The sequence below is a fragment of the Hyperolius riggenbachi genome, chromosome 11, assembly GCF_040937935.1.
Source record: "Hyperolius riggenbachi isolate aHypRig1 chromosome 11, aHypRig1.pri, whole genome shotgun sequence".
Lineage (NCBI taxonomy): Eukaryota > Metazoa > Chordata > Amphibia > Anura > Hyperoliidae > Hyperolius > Hyperolius riggenbachi.
Genome location: NC_090656.1, coordinates 215,404,365 through 215,429,054, shown reverse-complemented (window position 1 = coordinate 215,429,054; position 24,690 = coordinate 215,404,365). Strand labels below are relative to the sequence as shown.

The 24,690-nt window shown below is 46.9% G+C and overlaps 1 protein-coding gene across 3 annotated transcripts in view; it reads right to left on the bottom strand.

The window, feature by feature from the left end:
- The window catches only part of LOC137539236 (oxidoreductase HTATIP2-like), a 121,402-nt gene that overhangs the window by 9,574 nt on the left and 87,138 nt on the right, over positions 1-24,690 (bottom strand). The window contains exons 1-4 of one of the 3 annotated variants that reach the window (XM_068261781.1): positions 7,527-7,615; positions 4,391-4,476; positions 2,431-2,620; positions 1,600-1,707 (exon numbers count right to left, since the gene is read on the bottom strand). In XM_068261781.1, coding sequence (XP_068117882.1) covers positions 1,600-1,707; positions 2,431-2,620; positions 4,391-4,455 — 363 coding nt within the window. In that variant the 5' untranslated portion in view covers positions 4,456-4,476; positions 7,527-7,615. Of the gene's footprint in view, positions 1-1,599; positions 1,708-2,430; positions 2,621-4,390; positions 4,477-7,526; positions 7,634-24,690 lie in introns of those variants that run through there. The other 2 variants (XM_068261780.1, XM_068261782.1) reach the window with 2 other exon arrangements.

The window sequence follows — 24,690 nt, the reverse complement described above, 5'->3', positions numbered from 1 at the left end:
GGTGATCTGGTGCTGCCTGTGTACGGCAATATTGCTGGTGTGAAAGGCCCATAAGTAGAAACAAAATAAAACCCACAAAAAAGTGATCCATGCGTGTCTTGTATCTCCTGCACAGTAATGTGAATCAAAATGAAGGTTAGATTACAAACTTGTTAAACAGAAAAAAAAATTAACATATTTCAAATCCCCCCACAATATATTCCCCTTAAAAAAAAAATCCTGCTGATTTCACCCCCAATAAGCAGAGGTGGTGACTGCTGAAGTATCGCTGGAGTCCGCCATCTCTCCCGCCCACGTCACATTCTCCTGCTAGTGTTGTCCGGATCATGAACGATTCCGAATCTATTTTATGAGTCGATCATCCGAATCATCAAAATGAACGATTCGGATCGTAAAAGGGGCGGGGCCAGGAGCGACACGCCCCCTCTCAGCGGGCAGCGGGGTCCTGGAAGCAGGGATCGCTCTGTTGGAAGGGAGGCAGCCTTGCAGGGAGACAGGTAGATGGGAGAGAGGGGACATGGGTGCCACTGCCAGATATGTGTAGAGCACACATACTGGCTATAACGTGCTGCCCATTACAGGCTGTCTGTTCCGTAGTGCTGCAGTGATCACATTGGAAGCTTTTGGCTCAGCACAGCTCAGTAACTTTGCAGACAGTGTGATTGAAAGGCAATATAATCCTCCTGCACTCGGCACTAAACAGCTGCACTTATCTTCTGGGAATGCTTTCTTTCACTGTGCGACCTTTTCTTTCAGCGTGTACAGATGAACATATAGGTGAAATATATGTAAAGCATATGACTTCAGCATGTGGGTATTACGTGCAAACATTTCTGCTCTCTGCTCGTCCCTCCTCCCTTCTCTGTCCACTCCCTGCCCTCTGTCCACTCCCTGCCCTCTGTCCATCTTCTCCCCTTCTCTGTGTGTCCACTCCCTCCCCGTCTCCTGTCCACAGACCTGTCCTGCTGTTCATTTCACCCCCGAATGCTTCCGGTAGTAAAATGATCCGAGATTCGGATCAAAGATCCGGATCTCTTCAATGATCCGATTCGAATCATCCGGATCATTGAAAAGATCCGAACTTCCCATCTCTATCTCCTGCCAATCCGGAGCTCCGCTACCCACGCTGCCTCCTGCCAGCCTCCCGTCTGGCCGTCGTGTCATTTGATTAAAGTGAGCCTGTGATTTCCTCAGCTTTACTCCTGTGTTACGCGGGGCTTAATAGAGCCCAGCCATCGGCCATTGTCTGAGGGAAATTAAAGTGACACAAATACGGCAGGATCCCTTTCCCCTCTGCGATTAGCCAGTCACCTCATTTCAATGCCCGGCAGCATCCCTCTATTCACCGGCCCAACTCACCGCTGAAGAACAGGCCGGAGATTTCGCCACCTTTAACCTATCGCCCCCCCCCCCTCCGCCACAATGGGGGCCGCCTGACAAAACCTCCACACCTTTGTTTCCCATATTCCTCTGCTCCAGCAGAAATTCTGATGAGTGAACAAATTTATGTTGAAGAAGGTAACTTTTCCTTTTAAAAAGGAGCAGTGATCTCATCTACTGAACATTGTTACATCAGTCCAGAATTACATCTCTGCTCACCTCTCCGGATTTTCCCCTGGTGGTGCCCAGACAGCAGAATCCCACATCATGTCCTTGGAAGGCTGAGGCATAGTCGTCCAGCTTCTCAAAGTCCACCACTTCCTGCAGCTGAGGGATAAGACATGCAGAAGACAGGAGTCGGATTAGCAGTCTTGTCAGGTAGAAGACAGAAACTGAAAGGGAGTCTGAAGCAATTTTAAAAACAAAAATCAAATACTTTTCTAAGGAGAGGGAAGGCTCTGGGTCGTATAGAGCCTTGCAGTTCTCTCCCGGTCTCCGCATTCCCCCGCAGACTCCCCGGCTAGCAGTCTACGATTGATCAGTCATATGCTGGGTACACACAGTAAGATTTTCCGTGCAATTTTGCGACTCGATCCTTTTTAACGCACGATTCTGCACTCGATTCTGCGCTCGGTTTTCTTATATTCATTCGTTTTTCTTATCGAGAAATTGAGCGCGGAAACGATCGGGAGCAATATCGGAATTGACGGATTTTACCTATCGGATCCATCTATCGCACGGAAAATCGTACTGTGTGTATTAGGCAAAAAGACTGCTTTGGAGGCCTGTGGAAGCACTTGGGCTAACGTAAGGTACGTAGATTTTTTGTTTTTAATTAGCTTGGACCTTCCCTTTAAGTATATAACTTCTCATCCTCCTCCTGCTCGAATATATGTAAAAAAGAAGTGCCCATAAAAACTACCAGTAGTTACTCATGTCTGTACAGGACCGGTAGTATTGTAAATTTGGACTTATCAGCATGTGGTGTAGTTGTAAACTTATTTTCGGAAACCGGGTGTACTGTAAAGGTACAGTCAATATGAGACTCACCACATCCTTATAGGCTGGGTCTTCGTACTCCAGCTTGCGTCGCCCAATCAGAGTGATCTTGGAGAAGAGGCGGCTCTGTAGGATTTGTTTCAGCAGCTCCTTCCCCGTCTCCCCAGAGGCCCCCAGCAGGAAGCAGGATCTGTTCAGCTTCCTGTACTCCTCTCGCAGCGTCCCGATATCTGCAGCCATTCTGTGATCAGGAGGAATACGGTAAACAGTGAGCGATAAAGTGCCAATCCTGCAGAAACAACTATGTATGTCTTAGGAGATGAGCGGATCTCCTCCTTTTGATGTCTGCTCTCCAGGGGCCAGTGATGCTGCTGCTCTTCAGGACACCGAACTTCCTGCTGCTGCACACGCAGCAGCAGCAGCAGGTGATCAAGATCCTGTGGAAGGCAGGGCTTTATTCATGGGCGGGACTTTGTTTGGCAGGACTTCATTGAGGTGGGGCTTAATCCAGGGCTATGGCGCCCCCCAGGACCAATGGCACTCCAGGCAATGGCCTGGATTGCCTTTAGTTAAAAACAGCCCTGTATAAGCTACACTTACCACAAACAGCAACAAAAAATATAACAGCAGGGCCAGTCCTGAAAAGCCAGAGTAAACGGTTGGCATTCCGGATAAGATTCAGCTTATGTTATTGCTGCATATCACATGATTCCAATGTTTCCCGACAACAGGGTGTCTTTTTTTCAAGGACAACAATGGCTAGGCATGTGCACGGATGGAAGTCTACACGATGTGCAACAGTGCTGAGTACTGGTGCAGCTGCAGTCACCTAGGAGTGCACATCATGGAGACTTCCCTCCATGCATATGCTACGCCATTGTTGTCTTTGAGAAAGAGACATTCTGTTGGCTCTAAACGGTCAGAGCACCCAGGAACCATTGGGCTACACAGTTTGCATCACCTTTACAACCCACACCACACCAGTGCTGGGGGGGGGACTTCCGGTATACACGCTGCTATGAGAGCCGCGGCGGGTCACACAGATCTGAGGTCTACAAGCAGGACAGATGAGGGGGACCCGGTGAGCCTGTCCTGCTCCAGGAGGTGGCTGCTGCTTGCTTCAAGAAGGAAAGCGGGAGCCGGGGAGTGAGGGGCCGCCAGGGGAACCTATCTCGCTAATCTATACTGGGAGCAACTATACTAACTACCTATACTGGGGGCAACTATACTACCGGTACTGGGGCAACTATACTGGGGGCAACTATACTACCTATACTGGGGCAACTATACTACCTATACTGGGGCAACTATACTACCTATACTGAGGGCAACTATACTAGTGACCTATACTGGGGAAACTATACTGAGGGCAACTATACATGGCTACACTATACAGGGGGCACATATATCTGGCTACCTGCATCCTCACAAGTTTTCCTCAGGTAGCAAAAAGTCCAGAACCGGCCTGCACTTATTGTTTCTGTTTTGCATCCACTCTAGTGTGAGCTGGCCCTTAGAGCCAGATCAATGCCTGCCATGCACTGAGGAGGACCAATAAATCCGAAACAGGCTATGTGTATGTTGGATTAATGGGCTCAAATATATTGGCTACATGTTCACTATACTTCAGCAGTTCTGGATGTGCAGCTTTGCTTTCAGGGGCATAAAGAGATAATTTGCATATTTGGGAGTGAGGCATCATGGGAAACCACAGTTGCTCGTTTACAGCTGAATTGTTGTGAATACCTTCTGTATTAAGAAGGCAAAATTACATTTACATTCAGAATGAATCATACCAGAAAGGCACCCCTGCTTTAGAATGGTGTAGCAGAAGCAGTGTGTGCAAGGAGGGCAACCCCGCCCTATGTGTAAAAAACCTGGGCTGCTCTGCAGATTGTGGCAAGGCAAAGTCATTATTAGTGCAGCAGAGATCACCGCTGGCATAGGAACCATTATTTACCAGGGGAACAATAAACACAGAGCACAGCAGCTCTCACACTGCAAAACTAACCTCAGGGAAGCAAAGTGCCTCAGGAATACAAGGGGCCTCAGGGAGCGTCTGGCAGCAGTAAACATGGGTCAGCAGATCGGGGCCCCCTGTGGAAGACGGTGGCAGGGGAGGACTGGCCAGGGGGGAAGGGGGGCGATTTCCCCCCAGGCTGCCTCTAATTTAATGATTTAGGGCTGGCACTGTGCCTGGTGAATTCAGGTTTTTGTATAAGGCGATGTGAAACACTAGGCTGAAAGAGGGAAATAAACGCCCAATTACAGAGCAATTGCAGGGCGGGCAAGCTAGTAAATATACACTGCATGATACAGAGCAGAGGCTTACCTGCAGGGTCCGTGGGAAAAAATCTGTCTGGTCTCTCACCATTGTTAACTGCATGTGCACAGCTACATAAACATATTGTCTAAGTTGAAAAGTTTTTGACAGTCCCTAGACTCCAGAAGGGCTGCTTGCAGACAGACCCTAGACTCCAGAAGGGCTGCTTGCAGTACTTGTGTAAGAGATAGAAACCCTGACCGTTGTTACTCAAAATGTATTATGTGCCCCTGGTGCCAGTGCATTTATACTTTACCTGTCACGCTGTCCCTCGAGTGTCTTTGCTGTATTTCCCACGTGACTACCGGCATATAGCACGTGGGACACGTGTGTGATGTCATTTGGGCTGGGGCTGCCGTGAAAACGGGCCTCTAGTTTGTGTTTTCCCCCCAGGCCAAAAGGTCCCAGTCCTCCCCTGGACGGTGGGGACCCTCATTATACAGATCCCCCTGAGGGAGAGCCCTGGCAACACATAGAAGAACTCATCCACACCCTGCCCTGCAAACTCGCACAATTAGAATATCTTGCAAAAGTCCATTTATTTCAGTAATTCAACTTAAAGGAGAATTGTAGTGAGCGATATATGGAGGCTGCCATATTTATTTCCTTTTAGGCTGCTTTCACATTGAGACGTTACAGGCGCACGTTAGTGCAGCCTGTAACGCAGCCCACCGCACAGTTATGAAAAATCAATGGGCTGTTCACAGTGCCCACGTTGCGTTACATTGTAACGCAGGACGTCAGTTGAATGTGCTGCATGCTACGGCGTTAGACTGTTTGCACATGCTCAGTAGTGTTGGAGGAGGAGGTCTTCCCTCCTCCTCCTCAGCCAGCCACATGGCTAAATAATATTCACTGCACGGTGTGACGTGCAGTGTTTACTTCCTGGAGCGTCCGCTCTGTGCGGCGATTGGCTGGCGGGACCACGTGATGCCGCATGCGTCAAAGAGTACGCATCGCGGCATCACGGGCGCCAGAGTCAGCTGCACAACGCGGCTCACTCTGACGTCCACATCTAAGAGCACCAGGCGTTGCGTTAGGGGCACGTTATGCGACCATAACGTCCCCTAAAACGCAACGTCTCGGTGTGTAAGTAGCCTTAAGCAATACCAGTTGCCTGGCAGCCCTGCTGATCTATTAGGCTGAAGTAGTGGCTGAATCACACCAGAAACAAGCATGCAGCTAATCTTGTCAGATCTGTCAAAATTGTCAGTAAAAACCTGATCTTCTGCATGCTTGTTCAGGGTCTATGGCTGAAAGTATTAGAGGCAGAGGATCTGCAAGATAGCCAGGCAACTGGTACTGCTTAAAGGAAATAAATATGGCAGCCTCCATACTCCTCTCTCTACGGTTCTCCTTTAAAAGGTGGAAATACTATATAAAATAGGAACCCTTTGCAGGTGTTTTGGATGAATTAGCTGATTAGAGTCTGACACTTTGAGCCTAGAAAATTGAACATTTTCACAATATTTGAATGAGATTTAGATTTTGGGGTTCTCTTAGGCCTGGAACCCACTACTAATCGCTATCGCTAGCGTTTTTAGTAAGTGTTTAGTAAGCATTTCATGAGCGTTTTCTGGTAGTTTGGTAGCGATTTTAAAAAGTGTAAGTGTTTTGCCAGCAATTGTGTAGAGATTAGAGTTTTTAATTCTGATTGATCCTTTCAATTAATTTTTTTTTTTACAGTGTTCAGTAATTTAGAACGCTAGCAAAATCGCTCTGTGAAGGTCTTGATGAGCGATTACGCCAGCGATTATATACTTTACATTGCAGAAACACTAATGCTAAATGCTGAAAATGCTGCATGTCATGCGTTTGGCGATTTTGGTAATCGCAATCGCTCCAGTGGAATTTGGCCCATCCATTAACATTAGCTGAGCATTTAGGGAAAGCGCTAGCGTTTTGAATTGCTCCCTAAACGCTTACAAAAATCGCTCTAGTGGATTCCAGCCCTTAAGCTGTAAACCACAATCATCAAAATTATAACAAATAAAAGCTTGAAATATCTCCCGGTACTTATCCGTTAGCCGGGCGCATCCTCTAGGTGGCGACAAAACTCCACCAGAGTTACATCTTTCCCTACTATCCATGTCGGCCTGGAGGGGGAATAGTAATTAGCGCCACCTGCCGGATGCGCCCGGCTAACGGATAAGTACCTATCTCCCTTTGCATGTAAAGATTCTATTTCATAGATTAGTTTCACATTTTAAAGGAAATCTTAAGTCAACTTAATTTTTTTTTTTTTTTACTTACCTGGGGCTTCTTGCAGCTCCCTGGAGTTCTCCTGTGCCCACGACGCCAGTCCAAGTCCCTCCGACTAGTGGCGGCGACCCCTGTAAAGTTGTCCGGCCACACGCCTCCTTATCACATTCCCGCAGTCTGGAGTGTTCTGCACATGTGCAGTATGCAAAAATAGCTACTCTGCATGCACAGAGCGCTCCCAATCGCGAGAGTGCAATCAGGGTGCGTGGGGCTCGGGACTGCACATGCACAGTAGCCACCGACTAGCGTTGACCGGCCAACTTAGCAGGAGTTGCCGCCGCTGGCCGGAGGGACTTGGACTAGCGTTGTGGGCACAGGAGGGCTCCAGGGGGCTGCAAGAAGCCCCAGGTACGTTAAATTTGTTTGTTTAAGTTGACTTAAGTCTGCCTTTAAGTTGAATGACTGGAATAAATGAACTTTTGAAAGATATTCTAACTTTTCGAGTTTCACCTGTATAGCAGCATGCAGAGGCTGTATGGACCCAGGCAGAGACCATTATACAGGGTAAGAGGAGAGTGTATCTCAAGGAAGGAACAGGGTGTCAGGAAAGAGTTAATAATACCTTGGCAAGTCCCCGGACTGGGAATACTCCTGATGCAGTGAAATAGCAGCAAAGGCGACCAGCACAGCCCCAACACACCAGAAGCCTGTGCCTGGCATAGAGCTTCACTAGCACTTCCTGGTGTGTCCTACTGCGCATGTGCAGCTCCCACTACCTATAACTGCTGCTGTATATACCAGTATATAGGAGCACTGCACATGTCTGTGCTCTGACTGTGCAAAAACTACTGTTTACATTAACTACCAACCAGTACAAGCTTACACACACTGCTGTATATACCAGTATATAAGAGCACTGCACATCTGTGTCACACTGCTGTATATACCAGTATATACAGTGGGTTGCAAAAGTATTCGGCCCCCTTGAAGTTTTCCACATTTTGTCACATTACTGCCACAAACATGAATCAATGTTATTGGAATTCCACATGAAAGACCAATACAAAGTGGTGTACATGTGAGAAGTGGAACGAAAATCATACATGATTCCAAACATTTTTTACAAATAAATAACTGCAAAGGTGTGTGTGCATAATTATTCGGCCCCCTTTGATCTGAGTGCAGTCAGTTGCCTATAGATATTGCCTGATGAGCAGGGCGGGATTTGTACTTCTTACCGCCCAAGGCCGACTATTACCAGCCGCCCCAACCGTATCCTACCACCTCTCTCCACACACATCCATCAAAAAAAATTTGGGCCGATGGTGTCCACTATTGGGGCTAGTGCCAAGGTCTCCATGGCAACATGAAGTGAATCAATCATGTCACACGGGGGAACTGGTCAATCAAGCGATCTACAGGTGATGGGCGTGGTAGGAGCCTTCCACCATACACACATAGTCAAAAGTGGCTCACAATTGGACATTGGGTGGGGTCAGCAACACGTAAAAGTGAGTCCTGTACCCACTGCTGTCTCCAGGGTAACAGCGCTGGCCAATCAATAATTAAGAAATGGGTACTGTGAGAGGCTGCCTTCTGTATTCTGTACTATTTGCTGGTGCTGCCCCTGGTCCTTTCATCCCCCACACCAAGTGTGTGAGACCCGGCCTTCTGTAACTGCCTGGAGCTGCTGCTATGTCATTGGACAAGGTCTGGCTTTTTGCTAGTCACACACTGTTCACAAACGTTTGGTTAACGGACTGCAGCTGCCTGTAGCACAGCACAGGCAGATGCCAGCTGGTACTAATAGTGCAGTTATCCTGACCACTTTCATTTGATTGGACACTTGCAAATAATGCCCTGCAAATAATGCCCACTGTCTGCAGGCCGCCCCTTATTTATCTGGTGCCCTAGGCCATGGCCTATGTGGCCTTGCCAGAAATCCGGCCATGCTGATGAGTGCTAATGACTAAATAGAGTGCACCTGTGTGTAATCTAATGTCAGTACAAATACAGCTGCTCTGTGAGGGCATCAGAGGTTGTCTAAGAGAATATAGGGAGCACCTCTTGTTTCCACCCCATTCCTTTAGATTGTAAGCTCGCAAGGGCAGGGCTCTCACCCTTTTGTGTCATGGACTGTTATTAATTCAATTGCTTGCACACTGTTAGAAATTTATACATTTTAGTCATCATGTTAAATCAAGTTGTAATCAGCAGTGCTGTATCTTGTATCAGTGTTCATATTTCATGTATATCATTGTCTGTATCATTATGTATCCCTTATTTGTTTTCTTACATTGTACAGCGCCACGGAATATGTTGGCGCTTTATAAATAAATAATAATAATAACACCGTGAAGTCCAAAGAACACACAAGACAGGTCAAGGATCAAGTTATTGAGAAATTTAAAGCAGGCTTAGGCTACAAAAAGATTTCCAAAGCCTTGAACATCCCACGGAGTACTGTTCAAGCGATCATTCAGAAATGGAAGGAGTATGGCACAACTGTACACCTACCAAGACAAGACCGTCCACCTAAACTCACAGGCCGAACAAGGAGAGCGCTGATCAGAAATGCAGTCAAGAGGCCCATAGTGACTCTGGACGAGCTGCAGAGATCTACAGCACTGGTGGGGAAATCTGTCCATAGGACAGCTATTAGTTATGCACTGCACAAAGTTTGCCTTTATGGAAGAGTGGCAAGAAGAAAGCCATTGTTAACAGAAAGCATAAGAAGTCCCGTTTGTAGTTTGCCACAAGCCATGTGGGGGACACAGCAACCATGTGGAAGAAGGGGCTCTGGTCAGATGAGACCAAAATGGAACTTTTTGGCCAAAATGCAAAACGCTTTGTGTGGCAGAAAACTAACACTGCACATTACTCTGAACACACCATCCCCACTTTCAAATATGGTGTTGGCAGCATCATGCTCGGGGGGTGCAACGAGTCTTCAGCAGGGACAGGGAAGCTGGTCAGAGTTGATGGAAAGATGGATGGAGCCAAATACAGGGCAAACTTGGAAGAAAACCTCTTGGAGTCTGCAAAAGACTTGAGACTGGGGCAGAGGTTCACCTTCCAGCAGGACAACAACCCTAAACATAAAGCCAGGGCAACAATGGAATGGTTTAAAACAACATATCTATGTGTTAGAATGGCCCAGTCAAAGTCCAAATCTAAAGCCCCATCTACACGATACGATTCTTTGTACGATTCGATTACAATTCTATTTACGATCTGATTAAATCCGACATGTCCGATCAGGATTCGATTCGATTCAATTCGATTTGCCATTGTTTTGCAATGGCAAATCGAATTGAATCGAATCGAATCCTGATCGGACATGTCGGATCGTAAATAGAATCGTAATCGAATTGTACAAAGAATCGTATCGTGTAGATTGGGCTTAAATCCAATCGAGAATCTGTGGCAAGATCTGAAAACTGCTGTTCACAAACGCTGTCCATCTAATCTGACTGAGCTGGAGCTGTTTTGCAAAGAAGAATGGGCAAGGATTTCAGTCTCTAGATGTGCAAAGCTGGTAGAGACATACCCTAAAAGACTGGCAGCTGTAATTGCAGCAAAAGGTGGTTCTACAAAGTATTGACTCAGGGGCGCTGAATAATTACGCACACCCCACACCCAGTTATTTATTTGTAAAAAATGTTTCGTTCCACTTCTCACATGTACACCACTTTATATTGGTCTTTTACGTGGAATTCCAATAAAATTGATGCATGTTTGTGGCAGTAATGTGACAAAATGTGGAAAACTTCAAGGGGGCCGAATACTTTTGCAACCCACTGTAGGAACACTGTACATCTGTCTTGTCTGACTATGCAAAAACTACTGTATACAGTCACTACCAGCGTACAAACACTGCTGTATATACCAGTATATAGGAGCACTGCACATCTGTGTGCCACACTGCTGTATATTTTTATTTATTTATTTATTGTATTTATAAAGCGCCAACATATTACGCAGCGCTGGACATTAGTTTAAGTTACAGACAATATTTAGGGGTGACATACAGCAATACAACAATACAGGAATACATGCAAACCAGATCATGCAGTGCAGTATGAGTACAAGGTAATGCTCACTGGACGGAAGCATGGAGATTAGGCAAGTTGAGTTCACTCAAATGCATAGCATGGGTTTACAGTAATGGAGGTGCATGATCAGGTAGGACACAAAAGGAGTGAGGACCCTGCCGAAGGCTTGCAATCTAGAAGGAGAGGTAGGGACACGAAAGGTAGGGGACCAGACAGAGTTCAGCTGTGGGTTTAGAGCGCTTGTGAGGGGTAGTAGGCCAGAGTGAAAAGGTGCGTTTTGAGGGCCTTCTTGAAGATGTTGAAGGAGAGGGCTGCCCTAATGGGTGGAGGTAGGAAGTTCCATAGTGTTGGAGCAGCTCTTGAGAAGTCCTGGAGGCGTGCATGGGACTGGGTGATGCGGGGGGCGGTCAGGCGAAGTTCATTGGAGGAGCGGAGTGAGTGGTTAGGTGTGTACTAGGGGTGGGACGACGAATCCGGCGAATCCACGAATCCCTCGAATATTAGGAAATATTCGAGATTCGTGGATTCGAATCCCGACGCCATTTTCCACTATACGAATCCGCCGAATCCCGACGCCGCATCGCCGCGCATCCGCTGCTCGCACTCGTCCTCCTCCGACCTCCTCCGACCCCCCCCCCCCCCGCGCCTCCTCCGCTCGCCCCCCTTGCCCGCATCCACTCACCTATCCATAGCGGAGCGCAGAGCGGCAGACCTCTCGCCGACTTCCTGGTTCCCCCTAGTGACCGGCTCTTACAATGACGTCATTAGTAAGAGCCGGTCCGGCCACTAGAGGGAACAGGGAAGTAACGAAGAGGTCTGCCGCTCTGCGCTCCACGGGAAAGGTGAGTAGATTATGCAGGGGTGAGCGGAGGAGGCACGGGGGATGGAGGGGGCCGTGGGGGGGTTGGCGGGGGAGGGGGGTTCTATCTACCTACCGACCTAACACTATCCCTACCTACAGGCCGCTATACCTACCTACCTACAGGCCCCTATACCTACCTAAAGGCCCCCTATACGCACCTACCTGCCTACCTAAAGGCCCCTATACCTACCTAAAGGCCCCTATACCTACCTAAAGGCCCCTATACCTACCTACCTAAAGGCCCCTATACCTACCTACCTACCTACCTAATGGCCCCTATACCTACCTACCTACAGGCCACTATACCTACCTACAGGCCTCAATACCTACCTACCTACCCACCTACATACAGGCCCCCTATACATACCTACCTACCTAAAGGCACCTATACCTACCTACCTACCGGACACTATACCTACCTACAGGCCACTATACCTACCTACCGGCCACTATCCTTACCTACCTACAGGCTGCTATGCCTACCTACCTACCTACCTACAGGCTGCTATACCTACCTACCTACCTACCTACAGGCCACTATACCTACCTACCTACCTACCGGCCACTATCTTTACCTACCTACAGGCTGCTATACCTACCTACCTACAGGCCGCTATACCTACCTAAAGGCCCCCTATACGTACCTACCTACCTACCTACCTAAAGGCCCCTATACCTACCTACCTACCTAAAGGCCCCTATACCTACCTACAGGCCACTATACCTACCTACAGGCCTCAATACCTACCTACCTACCTACAGGCCCCCTATACGTACCTACCTACCTAAAGGCACCTATACCTGCCTACCTACATACTTACCTATACTTAAGGCCCTATACCCTGCTACCTATACTGAAGGTCCCTTTACCTACCTACCTACCTAAAGGCCCCTATACCTACCTACCTACATACCTACCTACCTATACTTAAGGCCCTATACCCTGCTACCTATACTGAAGGTCCCTTTACCTACCTACCTACCTACCTACACTGAAGGCACATGTACCTTACTACCTATACTGAAGGCCCCTATACCTAGCTACCTACCTATACTGAAGGCACATATACCCTGCTACCTATACTGAAGGCACATATACCCTGCTACCTATACTGAAGGCCCCTATACCTAGTTACCTACCAATACTGAAAGCACATGTACTGTGCTATCTATACTGAAGGCCCCTATACCTTGCTACCGATACTGAAGGCACATGTACCCTGCTACCGATACTGAAGGCCCATATACCCTGCTACCTATACTGAAGGCCCATATACCCTGCTACCTATACTGAAGGCCCATATACCCTGCTACCTATACTGAAGGCCCATATACCCTGCTACCTATACTGAAGGCCCATATACCCTGCTACCTATACTGAAGGCCCATATACCCTGCTACCTATACTGAAGGCCCATATACCCTGCTACCTATACTGAAGGCCCATATACCCTGCTACCTATACTGAAGGCCCATATACCCTGCTACCTATACTGAAGGCCCATAAACCCTGCTACCTATACTGAAGGCCCCTATACCTTGCTACCTATACTGAAGGCCCATATTCCCTGACACCTATACTGAAGGCCCATATACCCTGCTACCTATACTGAAGGCCCATATACCCTGCTACCTATACTGAAGGCCCCTATACCTTGCTACCTATACTGAAAGCTACCAATATTGAAGGCACCCATACCTAGCTAGCTATACTGAAGGCACCTTTACCTCGCTACCTATGCCTGGGTACCTATACTGCGGGCAACTATACCACGGATCGCACAATTTTTATGTGCAGGATTCGTTAGATTCAGGATTCGAAAGGTTCGAGATATTCGAGAACCTTTTTAGATTCGGATCCGGATTCGGATTCGAAGAAATTGTGGATTCATCCCATCCCTAGTGTGTACCTCTGAGTAAGATCGGAAATGTAGGTTGGACAGGTTTTGTGGACAGATTTGTAGGTCAGACAAAGTATCTTGAATCTGATTCTGGACTGGATAGGAAGCCAGTGGAGGGATTCACGGAGGGGAGCCGCGGTGGTGGAGCGATGGGAGCGGTGGATAATTCTGGCTGCCGCATTCATGATGGACTGTAGTGGGGCTGTTCGGGTCATAGGGAGACCAGACAGCAGGGCATTGCAGTAGTCAAGGCGGGAAATTATAAGGGCATGGATGAGGAGTTTGGTGGTGGCAGAGGTCAGGAAAGGGCAGATCTTACATATGTTACAGAGGTGGAAGTTGCAGGACTTTTGTGAGCTTTTGGATGTGGGGAGTGAAGTGGGGTTGCGGAGTCCAGGGTGGCACCCAGACAACAGGCTTGAGAGGTAGGGAGAATGACAGTGTGGTTAACAGTGACATGCACATCTGGGAGGTTCAGGGATGGCCGGGGTGGGAAGATCATAAATTCCATTTTGTCTAGATTTAGTTTCAGGAACCTAGCAGTTGTCCAGGAGGAGACCAGTATATAGAAGCACTGCACATCTGTGTGCCCCACTGCTTTATAGACAGGGGCGTAGCAATAGGGGTTGCAAAGGTAGCGACCGCATCGGGGCCCTTGGGCCAGAGGGGCCCCGCAAGGCCCTCCCTCAACTGCAGTATTAGCTCTCTATTGATCCTATGCTGGTAATAATCACTTCTATAGATACTTTGAATAGAAGTAATCATTAACAAACTGCTCCCCATCCCCTTCTTGCACTCTCTCTGACACTGTAGTTGCCTTTGGCAGGTTCTGGTGCGCTGTATCAATTGTTATGTATAGAGTGCTTGGGGGGCCCCATTGTAAAACTTGCATCGGGGCCCACAGCTCCTTAGCTTCGCCACTGTTTATAGACCAGTATATAAGAGCACTGCACATCTGTGTGCCTCACTGCTGTACATACCAGTATATAGGAGCACTGCCCATCTGTGTGCCCTACTGCTTTATAGACCAGTATATAAGAGCACTGCACATTTGTGTGCCTCACTGCTGTACATACCAGTATATAGGAGCACTGCACATCTGTGTGTCACACTGCTGCATATACCAGTATATAGGAGCGCTGCACATCTGTGTGCCACACTGCTGTATATACCAGTATATAGGAGCACTGCACATCTGTGTGCCATACTGCTGTATATACCAGTATATAGGAGCACTGCACATCTGTGTACCCCACTGCTTTATAGACCAGTATATAAGAGCACTGCACATCTGTGTGCCTCACTGCTGTACATACCAGTATATAGGAGCACTGCACATCTGTGTGCCCCACTGCTGTATATACCAATATATAGGAGCACTGCACATCTGTGTGCCACACTGCTGTATATACCAATATATAGGAGCACTGCACATCTGTGTGCCACACTGCTGTTTATACCAGTATATAGGAGCACTGCACATCTGTGTGTCACACTGCTGTATATACCAGTATATATAGGAGCACTGCACATCTGTGTGCCACACTGCTGTATATACCAGTATACAGGAGCGCTGCACATCTGTGTGTCACACTGCTGCATATACCAGTATATAGGAGCACTGCACATCTGTGTGCCACACTGCTGTATATACCAGTATATAGGAGCACTGCACATCTGTGTGCCATACTGCTGTATATACCAGTATATAGGAGCACTGCACATCTGTGTACCCCACTGCTTTATAGACCAGTATATATAGGAGCACTGCACATCTGTGTGCCACACTGCTGTATATACCAGTATACAGGAGCGCTGCACATCTGTGTGTCACACTGCTGCATATACCAGTATATAGGAGCACTGCACATCTGTGTGCCACACTGCTGTATATACCAGTATATAGGAGCACTGCACATCTGTGTGCCATACTGCTGTATATACCAGTATATAGGAGCACTGCACATCTGTGTACCCCACTGCTTTATAGACCAGTATATAAGAGCACTGCACATCTGTGTGCCTCACTGCTGTACATACCAGTATATAGGAGCACTGCACATCTGTGTGCCCCACTGCTGTATATACCAATATATAGGAGCACTGCACATCTGTGTGCCACACTGCTGTATATACCAATATATAGGAGCACTGCACATCTGTGTGCCACACTGCTGTTTATACCAGTATATAGGAGCACTGCACATCTGTGTGTCACACTGCTGTATGTACCAGTATATAGCAGCATTGCACATCTGTGTGCCTCACTGCTGTACATACCAATATATAGGAGCACTGCACATCTGTGTGTCACACTGCTGCATATACCAGTATATAGGAGCACTGCACATCTGTGTGCCTCACTGCTGTGTAGACCAGTATATAGGAGCACTGCACATCTGTGTGCCACGCTGCTGTATATACCAGTATATAGGAGCGCTGCACATCTGTGTGCCTCACTGCTGTGTAGACCAGTATATAGGAGCACTACACATCTGTGTGCCACACTGCTGTATATACCAGTATATAAGAGCACTGCACATCTGTGTGTCACACTGCTGTATATACCATTATATAGGAGCACTGCACATCTGTGTGCCACACTGCTGTATATACCAGTATATAGGAGCACTGCACATCTGTGTGCCATACTGCTGTATATACCAGTATACAGGAGCGCTGCACATCTGTGTGTCACACTGCTGTATATACCAGTATATAGGAGCACTGCACATCTGTTTGCCACACTGATGTACATACCAGTATATAGCAGCACTGCACATCTGTGTGCCACACTGCTGTATATACCAGTATATAGCAGCACTGCACATCTGTGTGCCATACTGCTGTATATACCAGTATATAGGAGCACTGCACATCTGTGTGCCACACTGCTGTATATACCAGTATATAGGAGCGCTGCACATCTGTGTGTCACACTGCTGTATATACCAGTATATAGGAGCACTGCACATCTGTGTGCCACACTGCTGTATACACCAGTATATAGGAGCACTGCACATGTGTGTTATACTGCTGTATATACCAGTATACAGGAGCGCTGCACATCTGTATGCCACACTGCTGTATATACCAGTATATAGGAGCACTGCACATCCGTGTGTCACACTGCTGTACATACCAGTATACAGGAGCGCTGCACATCTGTGTGTCACACTGCTGTATATACCATTATATAGGAGCACTGCACATCTGTGTGCCACACTGCTGTATACACTAGTATATAGGAGCACTGCACATCTGTGTGCCACACTGCTGTATACACTAGTATATAGGAGTACTGCACATCTGTGTGTCACACTGCTGTATATACCAGTATATAGGAGCACTGCACATCTGTGTGTCACACTGCTGTATATACCAGTATATAGGAGCACTGCACATCTGTGTGCCATACTGCTGTATATACCAGTATATAAGAACACTGCACATCTGTGTGCCACACTGCTGTAAATACCAGTATATAGGAGCACTGCACATCTGTGTGCCACACTGCTGTATATACCAGTATATAGGAGCGCTGCACATCTGTGTGTCACACTGCTGTATATACCAGTATATAGGAGCACTGCACATCTGTGTGCCACACTGCTGTATATACCAGTATATAGGAGCGCTGCACATCTGTGTGCCATACTGCTGTATATACCAGTATATAAGAACACTGCACATCTGTGTGCCACACTGCTGTATATACCAGTATATAGGAGCGCTGCACATCTGTGTGCCACACTGCTGTATATACCAGTATATAGGAGCACTGCACATCTGTGTGTCACACTGCTGTATATACCAGTATATAGGAGCACTGCACATCTGTGTGTCATACTGCTGTATATACCAGTATATAGGAGCACTGCACATCTGTGTGCCACACTGCTGTATATACCAGTATATAGGAGCACTGCACATCTGTGTGTCACACTGCTATATACACCAGTATATAGGAGAGCTGCACATCTGTGTGCCACACTGCTGTATATACCAGTATATAGGAGCACTGCACATCTGTGTGTCATACTGCTGTATATACCAGTATATAGGAGCACTGCACATCTGTGTGCCACACTGCTGTATATACCAGTATGTAGGAGCACTGCACATCTGTGTGTCACACTGCTGTATATACCAGTATATAGGAGCACTGCACATCTGTGTGCCACACTGCTGTATATACCAGTATATAGGAGCGCTGCACATCTGTGTGCCATACTGCTGTATATACCAGTATATAAGAACACTGCACATCTGTGTGCCACACTGCTGTATATACCAGTATATAGGAGCGCTGCACATCTGTGTGCCACACTGCTGTATATACCAGTATATAGGAGCACTGCACATCTGTGTGTCACACTGCTGTATATACCAGTATATAGGAGCACTGCACATCTGTGTGCCACACTGCTGTATATACCAGTATATAGGAGCACTGCACATCTGTGTGTCATACTGCTGTATATACCAGTATATAGGAGCACTGCACATCTGTGTGCCACACTGCTGTATATACCAGTATATAGGAGCACTGCACATCTGTGTGTCACACTGCTATATACACCAGTATATAGGAGAGCTGCACATCTGTGTGCCACACTGCTGTATATACCAGTATATAGGAGCACTGCACATCTGTGTGCCACACTGCTGTATATACCAGTATATAGGAGCACTGCACATCTGTGTGTCACACTGCTGCATATACCAGTATATAGGAGCGCTGCACATCTGTGTGTCACACTGCTGTATATACCAGTATATAGGAGCACTGCACATCTGTGTGCCACACTGCTGTATACACCAGTATATAGGAGCACTGCACATCTGTGTGTCATACTGCTGTATATACCAGTATATAGGAGCACTGCACATCTGTGTGCCACACTGCTGTATACACCAGTATATAGGAGCACTGCACATCTGTGTGCCACACTGCTGTATATACCAGTATATAGGAGCACTGCACATCTGTGTGCCACACTGCTGTATATACCAGTATATAGGAGCACTGCACATCTGTGTGCCATACTGCTGTATATACCAGTATATAAGAACACTGCACATCTGTGTGCCACACTGCTGTATATACCAGTATATAGGAGCGCTGCACATCTGTGTGCCACACTGCTGTATATACCAGTATATAGGAGCACTGCACATCTGTGTGTCACACTGCTGTATATACCAGTATATAGGAGCACTGCACATCTGTGTGTCACACTGCTATATACACCAGTATATAGGAGAGCTGCACATCTGTGTGCCACACTGCTGTATATACCAGTATATAGGAGCAATGCACATCTGTGTGCCACACTGCTGTATATACCAGTATATAGGAGCACTGCACATCTGTGTGTCACACTGCTGCATATACCAGTATATAGGAGCGCTGCACATCTGTGTGTCACACTGCTGTATATACCAGTATATAGGAGCACTGCACATCTGTGTGCCACACTGCTGTATACACCAGTATATAGGAGCACTGCACATCTGTGTGTCATACTGCTGTATATACCAGTATATAGGAGCACTGCACATCTGTGTGCCACACTGCTGTATATACCAGTATAGAGGAGCACTGCACATCTGTGTGTCACACTGCTGTATATACCAGTATATAGGAGCACTGCACATCTGTGTGTCATACTGCTGTATATACCAGTATATAGGAGCACTGCACATCTGTGTGCCACACTGCTGTATATACCAGTATATAGGAGCACTGCACATCTGTGTGTCACACTGCTGCATATACCAGTATATAGGAGCGCTGCACATCTGTGTGTCACACTGCTGTATATACCAGTATATAGGAGCACTGCACATCTGTGTGCCACACTGCTGTATACACCAGTATATAGGAGCACTGCACATCTGTGTGTCATACTGCTGTATATACCAGTATATAGGAGCACTGCACATCTGTGTGCCACACTGCTGTATATACCAGTATATAGGAGCACTGCACATCTGTGTGTCATACTGCTGTATATACCAGTATATAGGAGCACTGCACATCTGTGTGTCACACTGCTGCATATACCAGTATATAGGAGCGCTGCACATCTGTGTGCCTCACTGCTGTACATACCAGTATATAGGAACGCTGCACATCTGTGTGCCACAATGCTGTATATACCAGTATATAGGAGCACTGCACATCTGTGTGTCACAATGCTGTATATACCAGTATATAGGAGCACTGCACATCTGTGTGCCACACTGCTGTATATACCAGCACTGCACATCTGTGTGCCACAATGCTGTATATACCAGTATATATAGGAGCACTGCACATCTGTGTGCCATACTGCTGTATATACCAGTATACAGGAGCGCTGCACATCTGTGTGTCACACTGCTGTATATACCAGTATATAGGAGCACTGCACATCTGTGTGCCACACTGCTGTATATACCAGTATATATAGGAGCACTGCACATCTGTGTGCCACACTGCTGTATATACCAGTATACAGGAGCGCTGCACATCTGTGTGTCACACTGCTGTATATACCAGTATATATAGGAGCACTGCACATCTGTGTGCCACACTGCTGTATATACCAGTATATAGGAGCACTGCACATCTGTGTGCCACACTGCTGTATACACTAGTATATAGGAGTACTGCACATCTGTGTGTCACACTGCTGTATATACCAGTATATAGGAGCACTGCACATCTGTGTGCCACACTGCTGTATATACCAGTATATAGGAGCACTGCACATCTGTGTGCCACACTGCTGTATACACTAGTATATAGGAGTACTGCACATCTGTGTGTCACACTGCTGTATATACCAGTATATAGGAGTACTGCACATCTGTGTGCCACACTGCTGAATATACCAGTATACAGGAGCGCTGCACATCTGTGTGTCACACTGCTGTATATACCAGTATATAGGAGCACTGCACATCTGTGTGCCACACTGCTGTATATACCAGCACTGCACATCTGTGTGCCACACTGCTGTATATACCATTATATAAGAGCACTGCACATTTGTGTGCCTCACAGCTGTACGTACCAGTATATAGGAGCACTGCACATCTGTGTGCCACACTGCTGTATATACCAGTATATAGGAGCACTGCACATCTGTGTGCCACACTGCTGTATATACCAGTATATAGGAGCACTGCACATCTGTGTGCCACACTGCTGTATATACCAGTATATAGGAGCACTGCACATCTGTGTGCCACACTGCTGTATATACCAGTATATAGGAGCACTGCACATCTGTGTGCCATACTGCTGTATATACCAGTATATAGGAGTACTGCACATCTGTGTGTCACACTGCTGCATATACCAGTATATAGGAGCGCTGCACATCTGTGTGTCACACTGCTGCATATACCAGTATATAGGAGCACTGCACATCTGTGTGCCACACTGCTGTATATACCAGTATATAGGAGTACTGCACATCTGTGTGCCACACTGCTGAATATACCAGTATACAGGAGCGCTGCACATCTGTGTGTCACACTGCTGTATATACCAGTATATAGGAGCACTGCACATCTGTGTGCCACACTGCTGTATATACCAGCACTGCACATCTGTGTGCCACACTGCTGTATATACCATTATATAAGAGCACTGCACATTTGTGTGCCTCACAGCTGTACGTACCAGTATATAGGAGCACTGCACATCTGTGTGCCCCACTGCTGTATATACCAATATATAGGAGCACTGCACATCTGTGTGCCACACTGCTGTATATACCAATATATAGGAGCACTGCACATCTGTGTGCCACACTGCTGTTTATACCAGTATATAGGAGCACTGCACATCTGTGTGTCACACTGCTGTATGTACCAGTATATAGCAGCATTGCACATCTGTGTGCCTCACTGCTGTACATACCAATATATAGGAGCACTGCACATCTGTGTGTCACACTGCTGCATATACCAGTATATAGGAGCACTGCACATCTGTGTGCCTCACTGCTGTGTAGACCAGTATATAGGAGCACTGCATATCTGTGTGCCACGCTGCTGTATATACCAGTATATAGGAGCGCTGCACATCTGTGTGCCTCACTGCTGTGTAGACCAGTATATAGGAGCACTACACATCTGTGTGCCACACTGCTGTATATACCAGCACTGCACATCTGTGTGTCACACTGCTGTATATACCATTATATAGGAGCACTGCACATCTGTGTGCCACACTGCTGTATATACCAGTATATAGGAGCACTGCACATCTGTGTGCCATACTGCTGTATATACCAGTATACAGGAGCGCTGCACATGTGTGTGTCACACTGCTGTATATACCAGTATATAGGAGCACTGCACATCTGTTTGCCACACTGATGTACATACCAGTATATAGCAGCACTGCACATCTGTGTGCCACACTGCTGTATATACCAGTATATAGCAGCACTGCACATCTGTGTGCCATACTGCTGTATATACCAGTATATAGGAGCACTGCACATCTGTGTGCCACACTGCTGTATATACCAGTATATAGGAGCGCTGCACATCTGTGTGTCACACTGCTGTATATACCAGTATATAGGAGCACTGCACATCTGTGTGCCACACTGCTGTATACACCAGTATATAGGAGCACTGCACATGTGTGTTATACTGCTGTATATACCAGTATACAGGAGCGCTGCACATCTGTATGCCACACTGCTGTATATACCAGTATATAGGAGCACTGCACATCCGTGTGTCACACTGCTGTACATACCAGTATACAGGAGCGCTGCACATCTGTGTGTCACACTGCTGTATATACCATTATATAGGAGCACTGCACATCTGTGTGCCACACTGCTGTATACACTAGTATATAGGAGCACTGCACATCTGTGTGCCACACTGCTGTATACACTAGTATATAGGAGTACTGCACATCTGTGTGTCACACTGCTGTATATACCAGTATATAGGAGCACTGCACATCTGTGTGTCACACTGCTGTATATACCAGTATATAGGAGCACTGCACATCTGTGTGCCATACTGCTGTATATACCAGTATATAAGAACACTGCACATCTGTGTGCCACACTGCTGTAAATACCAGTATATAGGAGCGCTGCACATCTGTGTGCCATACTGCTGTATATACCAGTATATAGGAGCACTGCACATCTGTGTGCCACACTGCTGTATATACCAGTATATAGGAGCACTGCACATCTGTGTGCCACACTGCTGTATATACCAGTATATAGGAGCGCTGCACATCTGTGTGTCACACTGCTGTATATACCAGTATATAGGAGCACTGCACATCTGTGTGCCACACTGCTGTATATACCAGTATATAGGAGCGCTGCACATCTGTGTGCCATACTGCTGTATATACCAGTATATAAGAACACTGCACATCTGTGTGCCACACTGCTGTATATACCAGTATATAGGAGCGCTGCACATCTGTGTGCCACACTGCTGTATATACCAGTATATAGGAGCACTGCACATCTGTGTGTCACACTGCTGTATATACCAGTATATAGGAGCACTGCACATCTGTGTGCCACACTGCTGTATATACCAGTATATAGGAGCACTGCACATCTGTGTGTCATACTGCTGTATATACCAGTATATAGGAGCACTGCACATCTGTGTGCCACACTGCTGTATATACCAGTATATAGGAGCACTGCACATCTGTGTGTCACACTGCTATATACACCAGTATATAGGAGAGCTGCACATCTGTGTGCCACACTGCTGTATATACCAGTATATAGGAGCACTGCACATCTGTGTGTCATACTGCTGTATATACCAGTATATAGGAGCACTGCACATCTGTGTGCCACACTGCTGTATATACCAGTATGTAGGAGCACTGCACATCTGTGTGTCACACTGCTGTATATACCAGTATGTAGGAGCACTGCACATCTGTGTGTCACACTGCTGTATATACCAGTATATAGGAGCACTGCACATCTGTGTGCCCCACTGCTTTATAGACAGGGGCGTAGCAATAGGGGTTGCAAAGGTAGCGACCGCATCGGGGCCCTTGGGCCAGAGGGGCCCCGCAAGGCCCTCCCTCAACTGCAGTATTAGCTCTCTATTGATCCTATGCTGGTAATAATCACTTCTATAGATACTTTGAATAGAAGTAATCATTAACAAACTGCTCCCCATCCCCTTCTTGCACTCTCTCTGACACTGTAGTTGCCTTTGGCAGGTTCTGGTGCGCTGTATCAATTGTTATGTATAGAGTGCTTGGGGGGCCCCATTGTAAAACTTGCATCGGGGCCCACAGCTCCTTAGCTTCGCCACTGTTTATAGACCAGTATATAAGAGCACTGCACATCTGTGTGCCTCACTGCTGTACATACCAGTATATAGGAGCACTGCCCATCTGTGTGCCCTACTGCTTTATAGACCAGTATATAAGAGCACTGCACATTTGTGTGCCTCACTGCTGTACATACCAGTATATAGGAGCACTGCACATCTGTGTGTCACACTGCTGCATATACCAGTATATAGGAGCACTGCACATCTGTGTGCCACACTGCTGTATATACCAGTATATAGGAGCACTGCACATCTGTGTGCCATACTGCTGTATATACCAGTATATAGGAGCACTGCACATCTGTGTACCCCACTGCTTTATAGACCAGTATATAAGAGCACTGCACATCTGTGTGCCTCACTGCTGTACATACCAGTATATAGGAGCACTGCACATCTGTGTGCCCCACTGCTGTATATACCAATATATAGGAGCACTGCACATCTGTGTGCCACACTGCTGTATATACCAATATATAGGAGCACTGCACATCTGTGTGCCACACTGCTGTTTATACCAGTATATAGGAGCACTGCACATCTGTGTGTCACACTGCTGTATGTACCAGTATATAGCAGCATTGCACATCTGTGTGCCTCACTGCTGTACATACC